This window comes from Nerophis ophidion, linkage group LG17, assembly GCF_033978795.1.
Source record: "Nerophis ophidion isolate RoL-2023_Sa linkage group LG17, RoL_Noph_v1.0, whole genome shotgun sequence".
Lineage (NCBI taxonomy): Eukaryota > Metazoa > Chordata > Actinopteri > Syngnathiformes > Syngnathidae > Nerophis > Nerophis ophidion.
In genome coordinates this window covers 37,318,065-37,338,793 of record NC_084627.1, presented here as the reverse complement: position 1 = coordinate 37,338,793, position 20,729 = coordinate 37,318,065, and the positions used below count along the sequence as shown (strand labels likewise).

At 40.2% G+C, this 20,729-nt stretch overlaps 1 protein-coding gene across 1 annotated transcript; it reads right to left on the bottom strand.

Annotated features, from left to right (window-relative positions):
• Positions 1–319: 319 nt before the first annotated feature.
• On the bottom strand, positions 320–19,310 carry dnajc25 (DnaJ (Hsp40) homolog, subfamily C, member 25). Its single transcript, XM_061876886.1, has 5 exons — positions 18,928–19,310; positions 13,035–13,187; positions 6,235–6,605; positions 6,043–6,142; positions 320–3,167 (listed from the first exon to the last, which is right to left on the bottom strand). Exons 1-5 carry the CDS (start codon positions 19,261–19,263, stop codon positions 3,045–3,047), a joined length of 1,083 nt encoding a protein of 360 aa, XP_061732870.1. The 5' UTR covers positions 19,264–19,310; the 3' UTR covers positions 320–3,044.
• Positions 19,311–20,729: the final 1,419 nt, after the last annotated feature.

Here is a 20,729-nt window from a genome sequence, read left to right as displayed (position 1 = left end):
TCAAGTTGCTGGCACGGCCACTCTACCAACCGAGCTATGTATGTATATAGATAATAAAAAGCGTGCATTAGTTTTAACAAGCGGGCAATACTACTTAAGTATTGACATTTTTAGTTAATCCAGCCATGTTAATGCTTGAAATGCTTTATTTAAACTTAAAATAGATTTAGACTTTAAAAAGTGTTGTTGTGGCTTGTGCAGCCCTTTGAGACACTTGATTAAGGGCTATGTGAATAAACTTTGATTGCAAAAAAAAAAAAAGGCAATACAGTGAAGCTGCACACTGGCCAGAGAGGAATCCAGACTGATGCACTCTTCGTTGTTGGTTTTAAAATTGGGTACATTCATTTATTCAAAAGCAAATCAACAATTCCAATGAATTGGCATTGAAAAATGAATACTTGGCAAGTAGACAAAAATGATACACTTTAATCCAGGAGTCACACTAGCAACTTCCAGGATCGGGGATGTCCAAAGTTTGTGATTGAAGGGAAAGATAGAAGTTTGTTGATACTTAATTCAATCCAAAGTAGTTCAAGACAAGCTAAAGAGTAAAAAAACAAAAAAAGCTGATTTTAGCTTTGTACTCTGATGCAGGCCATGTTTAATCATTTTATCTTTGGGGCCAGATTAAAAAAAATATATATATATGTAATAGTCCCGTTGGCGGATTTTGGACAACCATGTTTTACAGTAGCTAAAATACAAATAGTTCAACCCTGCTCACATTGGCCATCACTGATAAACATTAATCGGTCTGCCAGAGAATAAAAAGACAAAATAGGAAGGATCATGTTAGGCCCCGCCTCCGACTAAAAGCTCTTCCAGGCGGCTCCGTCTTTGTGACGTAAAGAGATTGACGTGGCAGAAAAAAGTTAACATACACATTTTGCTTTTAAAGGGAAATTACACTTTTTAACAACGTTGCCTATTAGTTAGTCATATTTCTTTTTTACACATTCTAACTTGTAAATAAACAGAAATAAACATCCGCTGACAGCAGAGCCAATGAGAGGTCCTCTAGTCCGCCCTAAACCCCAATAAATACCCGTTCAAAAAGCGCCACTTACATTTTGGGACTTGAATATTAACCAAGTATTAGTAATATTGTTATTAAAAGCGCTAACCCAGACCAACTATTTAAAGCGGCGCAGAGGTCCCAACTGTGTCATCCAGTTCTGTCCTTGCTCCCTGGAAGTCCATTCTAGACCACAAATCAGGCATCTCACCCGGATAGAGAAGGACGAGGACATATTCCGAAAGGTTTGTACACTTTGACAGCCAATTTAGACCCACAACACGAAAAGACGCTTGGTTCCACCCGTCGTGTCTTCACAAGGATAATGAGTCATTCTTCACCTAAATAGGAATATATGAGCATCTTAGCAGTCGGCATCCTAATGACAGCAGACCTTGCGCAGTAAGTGATGTTTAATTATGCTTGTTGCCTCTCATAAAATATGCAGTGAGTAATAATCGGTGACAAAAAAGGGGGAAAAAAGCCAACGTTGTGATGCATTTTTTAATTAATGCGCCACGTATTAAAAATAGGTAAATATTACATGTTATTATAAATGTGCCTGCTACTACATAACATAAAGTCGTGCTCATAAGTTTACATACCCTGGGAGAATTTATGATTTCTTGGCCATTCTTCACAGAATATGAACGATAACACAAAATGTTGAGTTATCAAATCATCGGCTGCATGGTCGGGTCGCCAGAAGAAAGCCATTTCTGCGTAAATGTCACAAAGTATCCTGCTTACGCCGGACAGCACAGAGACAATCTTCAAAACTTCTGGAACAAAGTCATTTGGAGTGATGAGACCAAAATTGAACTTTTTGGCCACTCGACCATGCAGCCCATTTTTCTTCCAAGTGCCTCCTTTTTGTGCATCTTGAAACAGCCACAACACAATTTTTCAGCGAGTCCAGTATTTCAGCTGAAGTTATTTGTGGATTTTTCTTTGCATCCCCAACAATTTTCCTGGCAGTTGCGGCTGAAATCTTTGCCGGTCTACCTGAATCCCTCATTTTCCACTTCTTAATCTGCGTTTGAAGACTGCTGATTGGCATTCTCAATTCCTTGGAATGCCCCTTTCCTGTGTTATGCAGTTCACTTATCTTTTTGTACCTCTTTCCTGTTTCATGCAGTTCATTTACCTTTTCTCGCAGATCCTTAAATTATTTTGCCTTCCCCATGACTCAGAATCCAGAAACATCCGTGCAGCACTGGGATGAAAGATGCAATGGTCTGTCAGAAGCCCAGAAACTCACTGACTTTTATACACACACACTAATTACAAACAAACCGGTCACAGGTGAGGATTAGAACCTTGATTAGCCATTCAAACTTGTTTGTGTCCACTTTTGAGGATGTTATCAGATCAAAGTCACTGGGGTATGTAAACTTTTGATTAGGGTCATTTGGGTACTTTCTTTTATCATTTTGATTTAAAAAGGGTAAACACAGTTGTTTGCCAATAGCTTCACACAACCATTAAGCATGAGTGGAAGAAAGGTTTTTGTGTTATTCATATTCTCTGAAGAATGGCCAAGAAATCCTGAATTCTCTCAGGGTTATGAGCACGACTGAATATACTAACATGTATATTAAAACCTAATGGAGGCGTTTGGAAGTTTTTAAGGGCAGAATAGAGCGGCTCCATTGTAAGCAAACTTTTAAATGCATTTATTTAATATTTAGAAAGCACAAAAAAAAAATACACCCGTCATCATAATGATTGTGAACAATAGGTAAAATTTCCCAAAAAGTGAAATTCCCCTTTAATAATTTTTACTCACTTAATAAAAATGCGATGATTGCCACATAATCGCCCTTTAAATGAGTTGAACATTTTTGAGGGCACTTGTGAGAATTTTCACCTCGTTCTTTACACTGAATGCAAAAAAAAACAATTGTGGAGCAGATAAGAATTAAAGAGCAGTAAATACATGTCACTGCATTGTAAACATTTGATTCCACATGTCTTGTATGAAGAATTGTCGTTATGAAAATATCTCTTGGAATATAAATTTGTGTCAGTCGTCGACGAAGGTGAGCCGACCCGGTCCTTCGTTCTTCATCCAGCGTCTGTACCTCTTCATCCTCGGGTCGGTGGCCATCTTCACCTTCATCTGCTCCTCCTGCTTTGCTTTGTGCAGCTGCCAGACCAGCACATGAGGGATTATTCAACTTTTTGTCCTTTTCACTAATTATAAAAACACTAAGTGCATATACACATAACACAGAGATTAATAGTAGTAATAAATAAGATGGAAAATAATGCAATAAAAATAAAAACAGGAGTTTAACACGTAAGATGTAGTCACCTGAAATGGTTTTCACTTAACAGGTGTGCTTAAAGCTCATTGAGAGAATGCCAAGAGTGTGCAAAGCAGTAATCAGAGCAAAGGGTGGCTATTTTGAAGAAACTAGAATACAAAACATGATTTCAGTTATTTCGCCTTTCTTGTTAAAGCCGAAGTTCAAAGTTCTTTTGACACTTCTTCCACTCTCGTCCTTGCACGCTACACCGCCACAACAAAGATGACGGTGCCGAAGGTGAGCCACGTAAATAAGACCGCCCACAAAACGGCGCATCCTGAAGCGACTGTTAGAAAGCACCTTCTATGCAACATTTTGACCAAGGAACCACCATTACATCTTATGTAGACCACAAGGAACTGTTTTCCATTTAGAAAAAAATTATAATAATATGACTCTTTTAATGCGCCCTACAATCAGGTGCGGCCAACATATGAAAATAAACCTGACTAGACCTCTCCCGTCCAAAGGCAAAACCTAGTAACTCACTTATAGCCGATTTTGAGAAAACAAAGGAAAATCAATCTATCTTGATGCTGTCTTACAAAGATCTACAAAGTCATCAAATGTATAGATGTTTTCTTGAGCTTTCATTTTCTTGCCGATTGAGCCATGGATTGAATCTGCTCTCATGAACGTGTGCCCTTTCTCCAGATATTTTATCACAATCCCGGGTGGGCCCCATTCAGCGTTTACTTTTTGGGCAAGAGCCGTGTACAGCGTCCAGTTTTTATTTTGACCTCCACAGTTATCTGCCCAAAAGAGTATGCAAGGGGAAGAATCAAGAACAATACATTTAATGAAGGTGCTTGCAACGTCCTGGGCCAATCTTCCAAATATCCCCTCGTGCCATAATATCACATAATCAGGTTGACCGTCGGCCCCCATTCGTGCAAATGTCTCATTAAAGACAATAAGGCGACTGACAAAGAGGCTCCGATTGGTCCCTTGAGATACTAGGTTTTTCTGTTGTATCTACGCGGTTATGTGGTAGTTGCTAGGTCCTGCCATGCACGTAACAGCTTACTTACGGAACAAATTACAATATCGCATACACTAATGTAAAGCATATCACCTAGGAACTCCAAAATTATTATCAGCTCAGTTTTGACCAAAATTGAGTTACTGGGTTTTGCCTTTGGACGGGAGACCTCCTCATTGGCGGTGCGCCTTATAATCCGGTGCGCCCTATGGTCTGGAGAATACGGTATACACCACTGCTATCTAACGTCTAGGACTTGCAACTGTACTTGCAACTTATGGTCATACTTGCAAATGAGACTCAGAAACATACTTGCCAACTCTCCTAATTTTACCGGGAGACTCCCGAAATTTCAGTGCCCCTTGCGAAAATCTCCCGGGGCAACCATTCTCCCAAATTTCTCCCGATTTCCAGCCAGACAACAATATTGCCTTAAAGGCACTGCCTTTAGCGTCCTCTAAAACCTGTCGTCACGTCCACTTTCCTTATATACAAACAGCGTGCTGGCCCAGCCACATAATATCTACGGATTTATTACACACACACACACACACACAAGTGAATGCAACGCATACTTGGTCAACAGCCATACAGGTCACACTGAGGGTGGCCGTATAAACTTTAACATTGTTACAAATATGCGCCACACTGTGAACCAAAACCAAACAAGAATGACAAGTACATTTCGGGAGAACATCCGCACCGTAACACAACATAAACACAACAGAACAAATACCCAGAACCCCTTGCAGCACTAACTCTTCCGGGACGCTACAATATACCATACTTGCCAACCTTGAGACCTCCGATTTCGGGAGGTGGGGTAGCGTGGTAGGGGGTGGAGCGGAGGCGTGGTTGGGGCGTGTTTAAGAGGAGAGTAAAATTCACCAACTCGAGTATTTCATATATATATATATATATATATATATATATATATATATATATAGGAATGGAAGTATGAAATACTTGCCTTTCAGTGAATTCTAGCTATATTTTTATTTTATTATATGTATAAATAAAAGAAATAGTTGAATTTCAGACGGCACCTATCAAATACACAGTAATAAAAACACAGTTGTTCTACTAACTGTACTGTGCTTGCTGGTTACTAAAATAAAACCAACAACACTTGCCTTTCACTATTTGAGTAACCTTTGTTCTGCCATTTGCGTACTTGGTCGACAGTCATACAGGTCACACTGAGGGTGGCCTTATAAACAACTTTAAAACTGTTACAAATATGCGCCACACTGTGAACCCCCACCAAACAAGAATGACAAAAACACATTCCGGGAGAACATCCGCACCGTAACACAACAAACACAACAGAACAAATACCCAGAAACCCTTGCAGCACTACCTCTTCCAGGACGCTACAATATACACCCCCCGCTACCACCAAACCCGCCCACCTCAACACAGCGCCCCTCCACATCCCGAATTCGGAGGTCTCAAAGTTGGCAAGTACGCTCAGAAATGTTGTAATAAAACAATTTAAAAAAACTGGATCGCAGTCATCATAATCACCTCATTTTTAAATGTTGTAATACAAAAATTGGATTTTATTATCAAAACAATATTTATCAACACACAAAAGTACAGAACATTGGTTCTGTTGAGTATTCCCAAGATACTGTGAATCGGTACCAAATTGATTCAAGACTGACTGGTACCCATGCCAAGTGATGAATAAAAAGAAAGTTCAAATCAAGTACTTTCATGCCACAAACCTCATAGTTTTCTTTGATCCACAGCTGCTTTTCCAAGAAGGACTGCTTGCTGCTCTCAACCAGACTGTCAAACTGAGACTGAGACATATTCATCCAACTCCTGAAGATGAAAACAATTCAACCATAGTAGGAAAGGAAGGTGACCAATTCATCCAATGACCTTGCTTAAAAATAAAAATGAAAAAAACCAACCTAATAATGTAAAGCTTCTCCTCCTCGCCGTATTCCTCCCTGCAGATGTTGAAGCGGTAAATCCAGGAAACATACCAGATCACGTAGTTGGTCAGGTAGTAAGGGAAAAGAACTATCTGACACAACAAAATGTCTGACAGGTTGGGCTTCTGGTAGCCTCCTTTAATGTCGATCTTGGTTTTGATGATATCCCGGATCACCTCCTCCTCCTGCTCCCGGATCTCCTCTTTGGTGCGCCGGTTCTTGCCCTTCTCCTTGCTGCGGTTGAGGAGGCCCTGTTCCTTGGCGATAGCGGTTGCCTGGATACGGTACTTGGGCACCGTCACCAGGTAGTTGATGGCCTCGTTGTAGCTCGTGTGCCAACTGTAATACTGGAGAATATAAACTTGTGTCAGGTTGTCAGTCTTACTTTGTGTCAAAATGCCATATTCATGGCTGGGAATCGCAGGGTACATAATGATTTTTAAAATATTGAACCCACTATATACTGCAGAGATAGGTGGGTGGATGGATGGATGGACAGATAGATAGTAAGGTAGGTAGGTGGGTGGATGGATGGATAGATGGAACCTTTTTTCAGTGATGTACCCCCTGTGAACATTTTTTTTAATTCAAGTACCCCCTAATCAGAGCAAAGCCTTTTTGGTTGAAAAAAAGAGATAAAGAAGTAAAATACAGCACTATGTCATCAGTTTCTGATTTATTAAATTGTATAACAGTGCAAAATATTGCTCAGTTGTAGTGGTCTTTCTTGAACTATTTGGAAAAAAAGATTTACAACTAACTAAAAACGTGTTGAAAAATAAACAAGTGATTCAATTATAAATAAAGATTTCTACACAAAGAAGTAATCATCAACTTAAAGTGCCCTCTTTGGGGATTGTAATAGAGATCCATCTGGATTCATTAACTTAAATCTAAACATTTATTCACAAAAAAATAAACCTTTAACATCAATATTTATGGAACATGTCCACAAAAAATCTAGCTGTCAACACTGAATATTGCATTGTTGCATTTCTTTTCACAGTTTACAAACTTACATTCATATTTTGTTGGAGTATTATTCAATAAAATTAAAAAGGATTTTTGAATTGTTGCTTTTTTTAGAATATTTAAAAAAAAATCTCACATACCCCCTTGGCATACCTTCAACTGCCCCCAGGGGTAGACGTACCCCCATTTGAGAACCACTGCTCTAGTATACTCTAGACCAGGCGTGTCAAACTCAAATATAGAGTGGGCCAAAATTCTAAACTGAACAAAGCCGCGGGCCAAAGTTGAACAACTTAACCTTTTAATAGGGACCCAAACAAGTTTTGCATTGAATATAAACAAGCAAGGCTTATATAACTTTATAGTGACATGCAAAATCAAGGTTTGTTGGTAGCGGGGGTGTATATTGTAGTGTCCCGGAAAAGTTAGGGATGCAATGGATTCTGGGTATTTGTTATGTTGTGTTGATGTTGTGTTACAGTGCGGATGTTCTCCCGAAATGTGTTTGTCATTCTTGTTTGGTGTGGGTTCACAGTGTGGTGCATATCTGTAACAGTGTTAAAGTTGTTTATAAGGCCGCCCTCAGTGTGACCTGTATGACTGTTGACCAAATATGCCTTGCATTCACTTGTGTGTGTGTGTAGAATCTGCATATATTACGTGACTGGGCCGGCACGCTGATTGTATGGCAGAAAAGCGGACATGACACCAGGTTGTAGAGGACGCTAAAAGCAGTACCTTTAAGGCACGCCGACGATATTGTTGTCCAAGTGGAAATCGGGAGAAATTCGGGAGAATGGTTGCCCCGGTAGATTTTCGGGGGGGGCACTGAAATTCGGGAGTCTCCTGGGAAAATCGTGAGTGTTTGCAAGTATTAGAATTAGCGGTGAATCCACCGCTCAAATATTAATTTAATATTGTCTCAAGGGCCAAAATAAATTACATGGCGGGCCAAATTTGGCCCGCAGGCCAGAGTTTGACACCCATGCTCTAGAATGAAGCTGGGTGCTTTCATTGTTTTTGTAGCTGTTGTTTTGAGGCATGTTTAAAAAAAATAATAATAATGCACTTTGTGAAAGTCAATGTATAGTATTTCCCATAGTTGTAGTGGGTATCAGGATTATCTCAGGGAAAGCATGTCCCAAATTCCAAGCTGCTGTTTTGAGGCATGTTAAAAATATAATGCACGTTGTCACTTCAATAATAAATATGGCAGTGTCATGTTGGTATTTTTTTCCATAACTGGAGTTGAAGTTGACTTGTCCAGGGTGTACACCGCCTTCCGCCCGATTGTAGCTGAGATAGGCGCCAGCGTCTCCCGCACCCCCAAAAGGCAATAAGCGGTAGAAAATGGATGGATGGATGGATGGATGGAGTTGAAGTTGTTCTCTTATTTTGGAAAAACGTGTTTGTGATTGATTAATTAAAAGTTTTATTAGTTGATTGCACAATTCAGTAAATATTCCGTACAATTGACCACTAAATGGTAACACCCGAATAAGTTTTTCAACTTGTTTAAGTCGGGGTCCACGTTTATCAATTCAGGATAAAGTTACATTGTTTAATGCATTCGGCGGGGCATCACAACAAAATTAGGCATAATAATGTGTTAATCCCACGACTGTATATATCGGTGTCGGTTGATATCGAAAACGGTAATTAAGAATTGGACAATATCGAAATATTGGCAAAAATTATCGGACATCTCTAATTTATAATGATAGTATTGGTTATACCAATACTGATACTTCATATTTTCCACATCAGTGAATGAATCTTTTTTTATCACAATTATAATCCGACAAAAACATAGGATGGCTAAGTAACAATGTCATATAAACATTAATTTCGATATACAGTATGTACTGATCACTGGAGCTGCACACAGTTCTCTCTTGCTTCAAAGGCTCTGGCATCATCCCAGTCCCAAAGGAACCTGCCATCAGAGGACTCAATCACTACGGACCCGTAGTCATGACGTCTGTGGTCATGAAGTCCTTTGGGAGACTGGTGCTGTGCCACTTGAGGGACATCACATGTCCCCTGCTGCATCCCCTGCACTTTTCCTCTCAGGCAAACAGGTATGCATGGGACTAAACCACATCCTGCTTCACCTTGACTGCCCAGGGACTTATGCCAAGGTCCAGTTCATGGACTCCAGCTCTGCGTTCAACACCACCATACCGGATATCCTGCAAACTCACCCAGCTCACAGTGCCAGCCTCCACCAACTTCCTGACTGACAGGAGCCAGCCGGTAAGCCTGGGAAGCCTCACATCCAGGACCCGGACAATCAGCACCTCTACATCAATGACTGCACTTCAGTGGATCCTTCAGTGAAACTCTTGAAGTTAGCAGACAACACCACTGTCGTCAGCCTCATAAACGACAGCACAGGTCTGCCTATAGACGGCATCTCCAACAGTTGGCTCTCTGATGGCGTCAGAACTATCTGTAACTGAACCCGCTTGACACTGTGGAGACGACAGTAGTCTTTGAAAGAAAACCCCCCTCATCGTTCTGTACAGCACAGTGTCTACAGTGGACTCTTTCAAGTTCCTGGGATGCACAATCTCAATCTCGAGAATTGCCGATCATGTTCTAAACATCCATTATTCAGTCTGTTCTGTGCACCTCCATCACTGTCTGGTTTGGATCTGCGACCAAGCTGGACAGACACAAGACTGTAACGGACAATTATAACTGCAGAAAAGATCATTGGTGTCGACCCCCCAGGACTAATACCGGTCTCGGGTCAGGTAAAGGGGAGGTGGCGTCACTGCAGACCCCTCACAACCTGGTCACTAACGGTTCAAACGGCTTATAAATCACTGAACGCCAAAACAATTTGTTATAAGAACAGTAGTTTCTTCCCTCAGGATATCTATCAAAGAAACACTTGTATTACGTATAGTATTTTGAGCAAAAATAAATTCAATAGGGTTAAATAAGTAAACATTAACAAAACCTGCTATTTTTTGTTTGCCGTAAAGTCCTCTAATTTGTGAGCAATACAAAAATACTGATTTAATCTCTGTAGTATCAAACATAAACTGATACTATATTTGGCATTGTTACTGACCATATCCGTAGAGATGTCAGATAATATCGGACTGCCGATATTATCGGCCGATAAATGCTTTAAAATGTAATATAGGAAATTATTGGTATCTGTTTCAAAAATAATAATTTATGACTTTAAAACGCCGCTGTGTACACGGACATAGGGAGAAATTCAAAGCGCCAATAAACCTTAAAAGGCAGTAACTTTGCGTGCCGACCAAGTCACATGATATCTACGGCTTATCACACTCACAAGTGAATGAAACGCATACTTGGTCAACAGCCATACGGGTCACACAGAGTGGCCGTATAAACAACTTTAACACTGTTAAAAATATGCGCCACACTGTGAACCCACACCAAACAAGAAAAACAAACACCTTTTGGAAGAACATCCGCACCGTAACACAACATAAACACAACAGAACAAATACCCAGCACCCCTTGCAGCACTGACTCTTCCGGGACGCTACAATATACACCCCCTGCTATCCCAAATTACTTCAAATTAGGGCTGGGTGATATGGCCTTTTATTAATATGTCAATATTTTTAGGCCATCTCGCTAAACACAATATATTTCTCGATATTTTGCCTTAGCCTTGAATGAACACTTGATGCATATAAACACAGCAGTATGATGATTCTATGTGTCTACATTAAAACATTCTTCTTCATACTGCATTAAAAAAATGCTAATTTTAAACTTTAATGCAGAGAGGGAAATGACAACTAAGTCAATTCAGCAAAACTGTATTTATTAAACAGTTAAGCAATGGCCCAAACATTCATGTCATTTCCAAAACAGAAAGTGCAAGATTGTCAGAGACATTTTAAAACAAGCTACGAGTGCACTTTTTTGCATGATGTCACTAAGATGACATATCAAAACAACACTAAATTAAAGTGCACTTTTGTGCATGATGTCACACAAGATATTTAAACAACTGTCATATAAAAAAGAAATGCATTATAGGAAATCAAATAGTGTATGTCCTTGACTATGTGGTAGGTTCCTGTGGATCGTTATCTCCTTCTGTTGTTGACTATTTTTTTCATACAGTGTTGATCTGGAAATAGTTGTTTCGGCATTTTGTTTGTGTGGCACCGAACGGAGATGTTGACATGCAGACTTTCAAGCACTCTTCATTCTCTAGTGGGTGACTTTTCAAATGATGCTACATTTAGCAGTGGTGCTATTTTTTGTAGCAACGCTTTTGCCGCATAATTGTTCATCATCTTCCCGCTTTAAGCCAAACAACCACAAGATGATGGACCCTGTGCGTTTTTTCTTTGTGAATTAATTATTCCTCCATTTGGTACCAGTTTTGCACTCTCTCTCTTGTATTACCATCCGCACCGCACCGTTAGCACAACAGCTAACGTTACCCTGTCGGTACCTGTCTGCTCCGCGGGAGCGTGTGACGTTGCACACGTGACGTATGTAAGAAGGTGCGCTTGTTTATGTCTCTGTGAGAAGAAGAGACGACAAAGAGTGGGACATGCTTCAGTGTAATGCCCGCAGCTAAAAGCAACTGCGTGAGAACTTATACTCTAATATCAGGATATAGTCATTTTCCATATCACACAGAGACACACCCGCGATGTATATCGAGTATAGCGTATTTCCTTGAATTGCCGCCGGGGCGCTAATTAATTTAAAACCTCTTCTCACTCCGGCACTGACTAAAGGCATGCGGTAAAGGTAAGCATGCGTTAATTATTTTAAAACCTCTTCTCACTCCGGCACCAACCAAAGGCATGCAGTAAAAATTTGAGTGTGATGTAAGGATATCATCATGAAAAGCACATTTAATAAAAAAAACGTTATTATCGTCGTACCTTTACTTATAAATGAGGTCTATGCCAGCTCCTTCTGATCAAAAGCATCGATAACTTGTTTATAATAGTCTTCCCTATCTTTTTTCAGTTTTAAAAGTCTTTCTGTCTCGATGGAGATCTTCCTTTATTACCTCCTGCTTCGATTGAAAGTCCAAATTAGAAAACTGCTATCAGACCGCTGCTATCAGTTAGTTTGGCTCCTCACGTGCGGGCGACGACAGAATTATTCTCGTTGCTCCGTGGGTGATCTCTTTATCCCACCGCTGCCACCATGAAGTGTTATAAATAATACACTGGGTATTTAGGACTGGAAAATGCTTTATTTCAGCTCGGTTGTTTACATAGCCAGAAGAGTGATGTTACATCCTAAAAGGTCCGCCGTAAACCCCCCCCGCGTCATAGCCGTCCCAGCACATATCACGTCACTCGTTGTCACTTCTTCTGCAGCCGAGTGGTCGCAAGAAGGATCACTAGCGCCCTCTACCACCAGGAGGAGGGAGTCATTTAATGACTTATATTTGACACACGCAGCTACGGTATATTAATAAAACATAGCTGCTTACTGTTCTTTTTAGCATATTCAATAGCTTGGACCTTAAATCCTACTGAATAGCTCTTAATCTTCTTCCCTTCATGGGATTTCAAATTACCGGTATTGAAATCAGCCTCCTCCATTTTGAAAATGATGACAGGGGAAGTGTCACTCGTGACGTCACGAGTTTGACCAGGCGGTAATACTAAGCATGCGCTAATTATTTTGCGAAGCGAGTTAGACCCGGCAGTAATTCAAGACAGGCGCATACTATATGCCTGGCGGCAATTCAAGGAAATACGGTATCAATATATCGCCCAGCCCTACTTCAAATACACTTTGTCAAAATGTCTACCTTGCAGTCTTACCTGAAATATAGAAATGGCACAGATGGTGACCAGGATGACAATTCTGACATCAACTTTGGGGGTGAGCTGTCGGCGGTAGTAGGCGTAGTAGTGCTGATAGTACTCCTCAGGGTGGTCCAGCATGTAGTCGTAGTCTCTCCGGGTGTCCTCGTCCTGTACGGCCAGACAACATTATTAGCTCTGCAAACAGAAAGTGTTGTCATCTCACCAAAATAAAAAATCAAATGTGTCCCGATCCGATATTGACATCAGATATTGGTCTGCTATCAGCAACAACAAAAAAAACATCAAATCATATCAGTTAACATCTAAGTGTTTTCCAATAAGCACACTAGGTTGTTTTTTGTGTATTTTAGTGACGTCATTTACAAAACGTAAACACGGAAGGATAGAGATCATAATTTGCAAATTGATATAATTACATTTTTTTAAAATATTCACTATCCTGCCAGGGCAATTTGTTTATTTGGGGTCTTGTTTTCCTGCACAAACACTGTAAAATAGTTGACTGTATTATTCTATAGCTTTCTAATTGAAATTATATTTTTCTATTTCTCCTATCCATTCATTCATTTTCTACCGCTTGTCCCTTCCATCTATCCATTTTCTACCACTTGAACTGTTCGGGTTCTTACTGTTGAGTAAAAAAAAAAAAAAAAAGCAATACTTTTCTATGTACATCTTATTCATTTTGCTTTGTTATTTACTTTGAATTTTAAAAACGTTCTGAATAAATATCTGGGTTCTTTAATTTTTTCATTGGACCTACATTTCCTGACAGCGCTCCTGCTTCTAAGAAAACGACTATGTAGAGAAACAAGCTATTGCAAAGAATTTAGGGATTTCACCATCTTAAAAGTCGGAGATATCATCAAAAGTTTCAGAAATTCGGGAGAAATCCCTGCATATGTAACATTGAACGCCCGTGACCTTGGATCCCTCATTAAGTACTGCATCAAAAAGCGACATCAGTGTGTAAAGGATATCCTCACATGGGCTCAGTAACACTTCAGAAAACCACTGTTAGTAATTACAGTTTGTTGCTATATCCGTAAGTGCAAGTTAAAACTCTACTATGTAAAGTGAAAGCTATTTATCAACAACACCCAGAAACGCTGCCGGCTTCGCTGGGCCCGAACTCATCTAAGATGGACTGATGCAAAGTGGAAAAGTGTTTTGTGGTCTGACGAGTCCACATTTCAAATAGTTTTTGCTCCGGTACAAAGAGGAAAAGAACCATCCGGATTGTTAAAGGCGCAAAGTTCAAAAGCCAGCATCTGTGATCGTATGGGGGTGTTTTAGTGCCCAAGGCATGGGTACCTTACTCATCTGTGAAGGCACCATTGATGCATACTTGCTAACCTTGAAACCTCCAAATTCGGGAGATGGGGTTGGTGGTAGCGGTGGGTGTGTATTGTAGTGTCCCAGAAGAGTTGGTGCTGTAAGGGGTTCTGGGTATTTGTTCTGATGTGTTTATGTTGTGTTACGGTGCAGATGTTCTCCCGAAACGTGTTTGTCATTCTTGTTTTGGTGTGGGTTCACAGTGTGGCGCATACTTGTAACAGTGTTAAAGTTGTTTATACGCCCACCCTCAGTGTGACCTGTATGTCTGTTGACCAAGTATGCCTTGCATTTGATTATGTGTGTGTTAAAGCCGCATATGTAATGTGAATGGGCTGGTCACGCTGTTTGTATTGAGGAAAACCGGATGTGACGACAGTTCATAGAGGAAGCTAAAGGCAGTGCCTCTAAGGCACGCCCCCAATATTGTTGTTTGGGTGGAAATCGGGAGAAATTCGGGAGAATGGTTGCCCCGGGAGATTTTCGGCAGGGGGACTGAAATTTGTGACTCTCCCGGGAAAATTGGGAGGGTTGGCAAGTATGCATTAATGCTGAAAGGTACATACAGGTTTTGGAGCAACTTATGCTGCCATCCAAGCAACGTTATCATGGACGCCCCTGCTTATTTCAGCAAGACAATGCCAAGCAATGTGTTACAACAGCCTGGCTTCATAGTAAAATAGTGCGTGTACCAGACTGGCCTGCCTGTATTCTTGACCTCTCTAACATTGAAAATGTGTGGCGCAATATGAAGACTAAAATACGACAACGGAGACCCCGGACTGTTGAACGACTTAAGCTGGTACATCAGGGGGCACCAACCTTTTTGAAACAAAGAGCAACTTCTTGGGTACTGATTAATGCGAAGGGCTACCAGTATGATATACACTTAAAAAAATTGCCAGAAATAGCCAATTTTCTCAATTTACCTTTAATAAATAAATCTATATATATATAAAAAAGTGGGTATTTCTGTCTGTCATTCCGTCGTACATTTTATTTCCTTTTACGGAAGGTTTTTTTGTAGAGAATAAATGACGAAAAAAAGACTTAATTGAACAGTTTAAAAGAGGAGAAAACAATAACAAAATGAAAATTAAATTTTGAAACATAGTTTATCTTCAATTTCGACTCTTTAAATTTCAAAATTCAACCAAAAAAAAAGAAGAGAAAAACTAGCTAAATTGAATCTTTTGGAAAAAATTTAAAAGATAATTTATGGAACATCATTAGTAATTTTTCCTGATTAAGAATAATTTTTGAATTTCGATGACATGTTTTAAATAGGTTAAAATTCAATCTGCATTTTGTTAGAATACATAACAAATTGCACCAAGCTATATATCTATCAAAGACGAATCATTATTTCTTCTAGATTTACCAGAACAACATTTTTTTAAATAAATTCAAAAGACTTTGAAATAGGATTTAAATTTCATTCTAAATATTTTCTAGATTTGCCAGAATAATTTTTGGGAATTTTAATCATAATAAGTTTGAAGAAATATTTCACAAATATTATTCGGCGAAAAAACAGAAGCTAAAATGAAGAATCAAATTAAAATGTATTTATTATTCTTTACAATAGAGAAAGAGAAATTACTTGAACATTGATGAAAATTGTCAGGAAAGAAGAGGAAGGAATTTAAAAGGTAAAAAGGTATATGTGTATAAAATCCTAAAATAATTTTTAAGGTTGTATTTTTTCTCTAAAATTGTCTTTTTAAAAGTTATAAGAAGCAAAGTACAAAAAATAAACTAATTTATTTAAACAAGTGAAGACCAAGTCTTTAAAATATTTTCTTGGATTTTCAAATTCCATTTGACTTTTGTCTCTCTTAGAATTAAAAATGTCGAGCAAAGCGAGACCAGCTTGCTAGTAAATAAATACAATTTAAAAAAATAGAGGCAGCTCACTGGTAAGTGCTGCTATTTGAGCTATTTTTAGAACAGGTTAGCGGGCTACTCATCTGGTCCTTACGGGCTACCTGGTGCCCGCGGGCACAGCGTTGGTGACCCCTGTTCTATATTTTATAGTTATTTGAATGACTCTTACCATAATATGTTACATTAACATACCAGGGAGGCACCACGTTGGTGACCCCAGGTGTACATCAAGCAAGAACGGGAAAGAATTCCACCCGAAAAGCTTCCAAAGTTGGTCTCCTCAGTTCCCAATTGATTACAGAGTGTTGTTAAAAGGAAAATGCATCTAACACAATGGTAAAAAAAAAAAAAAGATAATGCCAACCCATGTGTTACAACATCGTGGCTTCATAGTAAAAGAGTGCGGGTACTAGACTGGCCTGCCTCTGTTAAAAGGAAAGGCCATGTAACACAGTGGTAAAAACTTGTTTGCAACGTAAATTCTAAGTTAATGATTATTTGTAAAAAAAAAAATAAATAAAGTTTCTAAGTTCGAACATTAAATATGTTGTCTTTGCAGTCTATTCAATTGAATATAAATTGAAAAGGATTTACAAATCATTGGTATTACACAACGTGCCAACTTAACTAATTTGGGGTTTTGTAGAAGGAATATCCACCCATCCATTTTCTACCGCTTATCCCTTTTGGGGTTACGGGGGTCGCTGAAGCCTATCTCAGCTGCATTCGGGCGGAAGGCGGGGGTACACCCTGGACAAGTCGCCACCTCATCACAATAGAAGGAATATGATTTCACAAAATGCTTCTGCCTATTTCCAATCAGACATGTTGAATTGTGCTTTTTATAACCACGTTATGTTCCTAAACTGAACTTTAAAGGCCTACTGAAACCCACTACTACTGACCACGCAGTCTGATAGTTTATATATCAATGATGAAATATTAACATTGCAACACATGCCAATACGGCCGGTTTAGTTTACTAAATTGCAATTTAAAATTTCCCGCGAAGTATCCTGTTGAAAACGTCGCGGTATGATGACACGTATGATGACGCGTGCCTTTGACGTCACCGGTTGTAGCGGACATTTTTTTCAAACCCGTTCCCAGCCAAAAGTAGTCTGCTTTAATCGCATAATAACACAGTATTCTGGACATCTGTGTTGCTGAATCTTTTGCAATTTGTTCAATTAATAATGGAGAAGTCAAAGTAGAAAGATGGAGGTGTAAAGCGGTGTATTGCAGCTGCCTTTAGCCACACAAACACAGCCGGTGTTTCTTTGTATGAAATTCCCGAAGGTGAAGCTTTACTATGGAACAAGCGAACATGGTTCCCGATCACATGTCAACCGGCAGGTTTCGGTCAGACAATTGTGGTAATAAGTCGGCTCTTACCGTAGTTATGAGCGGAGCTTGCGTCCTCTTGCAGCTGTGGACTATTACCTCCTCCCACCGGGGACACTGGCGGTCACCACACCCGTGGCCACACCCCTCCGACTTTCAGGTACCATATAATCTCACTAAAACACTACTAATACAATAAGCAGATAAGGGATTTTCCAGAATTATCCTAGTAAATGTGTCTAATAACATCTGAATCGCTCTCACTGCCCTTGCCTTTTTTTTTTTCTAGTCCTTCACTCTCACTATCCTCATCCACAAATCTTTCATCCTCGCTCAAATTAATGGGGAAATTGTTGCTTTCTCGGTCCGAATCGCTCTCGCTGCTGGTGGCCATTATTGTAAACAATGTGAGGATGTGAGGAGCTCTACAACCCGTGACGTCACGCGTACATCGTCTGCTACTTCCGGTAAAGGCAAAGCTTTTTTATTAGCGACCAAAAGTTGCGAACTGTATCGTCGATGTTCTCTACTAAATAATTTCAGCAAAAATATGGCAATATCGCAAAATAATCAAGTATGACACATAGAATGGACCTGCTATAAATGATAAATGGGTTGTACTTGTATAGCGCTTTTCTACCTTCAAGGTACTCAAAGCGCTTTGACACTACTTCCACATTTACCCATTCACACACACATTCACACACTGATGGAGGGAGCTGCCATGCAAGGCGCCAACCAGCACCCATCAGGAGCAAGGGTGAAGTGTCTTGCTCAGGACACAACGGACGTGACGAGGTTGGTATTAGGTGGGATTTGAACCAGAGACCCTCGGGTTGCGCCCGGCCACTCTCCCACTGCGCCACGCCGTCCCCCGCTATCCCTGCGCTATCCCCGTTTAAATAAGAAAATCTCACTTCAGTAGGCTTTTAACTAATTTGGGGTTTTGTAGAAGGAATATCCATCCATCCATTTTCTACCGCTTGTCCCTTTTGAGGTTACGGGGGTCGCTGAAGCCTAGCTCGGCTGCATTCAGGCGGAAGGCGGGGGTACACCCTGGACAAGTCGCCACCTCATCACATTAGAAGGAAATATGATTTCACAAAATGCTTCTGCCTACTTCCTACCAGACATGTTGAATTGTGCTTTTCATAATTACGTTATGTTCCTAAACTAAACTTTAAGGCACGTCCAAAACAAACAAACCACGCCATGACGCTAATATGCAAATAACACGTATGTCCGGGACAGACGTGGCAGGAAGTAAAGTAAAATGTACTTCAATGTGATAAATACCGACACAGGAATGTCTTAAACCGACCTTTAACGTCTCATATGCTGTTGCAACGAGGAGGAACTTCTCATTGGCGGAATCCCGAGTCTCTCCCTCCAAGCCCGGGTGTCCAGGCCTCAGCCTGTCCGGGTGGTACCGGCGGGCCAGCTGCCGGTACGCCCGGGCTATCTCCGCCTTGGAGGCCTCGCGTGTGACCCCGAGTACATCATAGCAGACCTCCGTGCCGCAGTACAAACCTTCCACCAGCGCCCCGACCACCGGCAGCGAGGACACACAAAGTAGTAACACCGAGAACCGCCACCATGACGGCGGCGTGGAACCTTCGCCGCCGCCGCCACGGCAGCTTTCCCCGAGGGTGACCATCTCCGCGACCACCGGCGCCTGCTGGCAGCTCGGGAGTGCTGGACGTCATCAACGCGCGCCGGATGTTTTTTTTTTTGTAAATGATTTAACTAAATAATTAATAGAACAAATCGTAACGCAATTGTTATTTTATCAATTACATTTACTTTAATGATATTTTTTTAATTTTCAATCAGGCACTTTGATGGACCGCTTAATTCCGTAAACTTGTATTTAAAGGCCTACTGAAATGAGATTTTCTTATTTAAACGGGGATAGCAGGTCCATTCTATGTGTCATACTTGATCATTTCGCGATATTGCCATATTTTTGCTGAAAGGATTTAGTAGAGAACATCCACGATAAAGTTCGCAACTTTCGGTGCTAAGAGAAAAGCCCTGCCTGTACCGGAAGTCGCAGACGATGACGTCACATGTTGATGGCTCCTCACATATTCACATTGGGTTTTGTTTTTTTTTGTTTTTTTTTTAAATGTAATGTCCTGTCCAGCTTCTCAGGCAAATCATATAGTTGATGTAGATGCCCATATCGGCTGTTAAGATTTACTTTACAAAATAGAAGTGTAGGATACTTCTCTTGTTGCCTTATTTGAATTTGACTTTATTAAATGTATTCATATTATCATTTGGGGCAGCCGGGCCGGAGCAGGAGGTTATAGAAAGAGAGAAAAAGGAAGACAGAGGGAGAAATTGTGGGGATAAGAGGGGGATTAGACAGAGAGACAAAAACAACAACAGCAAATACAACAATAACAACAACAACAATGGAAAAACACCAGCACATGCAATATGTGCAAATATGATCGTAAAAGTGATAGCAAATAATTCACATTGTTTTTAATGGGAGCTGTCACGCCAGCTTTTCTCCGGTAAGAAGCGACTTTTTACCACAATTTTCTCACCAAAACCTGCTGGTTGACCTTCCGTCGTGATTCATGTTCGCTTGACCACGCTCTGATCCATAGTAAAGTTTCACCTCCGTGAATTTTAAACAGGGAATCACCGTGTGTTTGTGTGGCTAAAGGCTAAAGCTTCCCAACTCCATCTTTCTACTGTGACTTCTCCATTATTAATTGAACAAATTGCAAATGATTCAGCAACACAGATGTCCAGAATACTGTGTAATTATGCCGTTAAAGCAGACAAATTTTAGCTGTGTGTGTGTGCGCGGCGCTCATACTTCCTAAAAACCTGTGAGGTCTTGCATACACGTCATCATTACACAACGTTTTCAAGACGAAACTCCCGGGAAATTTAAAATTGTAATTTAGTCAACTAAAAAGGCCGTATTGGCATGTGTTGCAATGTTAATATTTCATCATTGATATATAAACTATCAGACAGCGTGGTGGGTAGTAGTGGGTATCAGTAGGCCTTCAAAAAAATGTTTCCCCCTAAACTTTATTTCAACAACGACACAATGCCAAATTTCCAATTAAAAAAAAAGAATATCTTCCAAAACGGCAA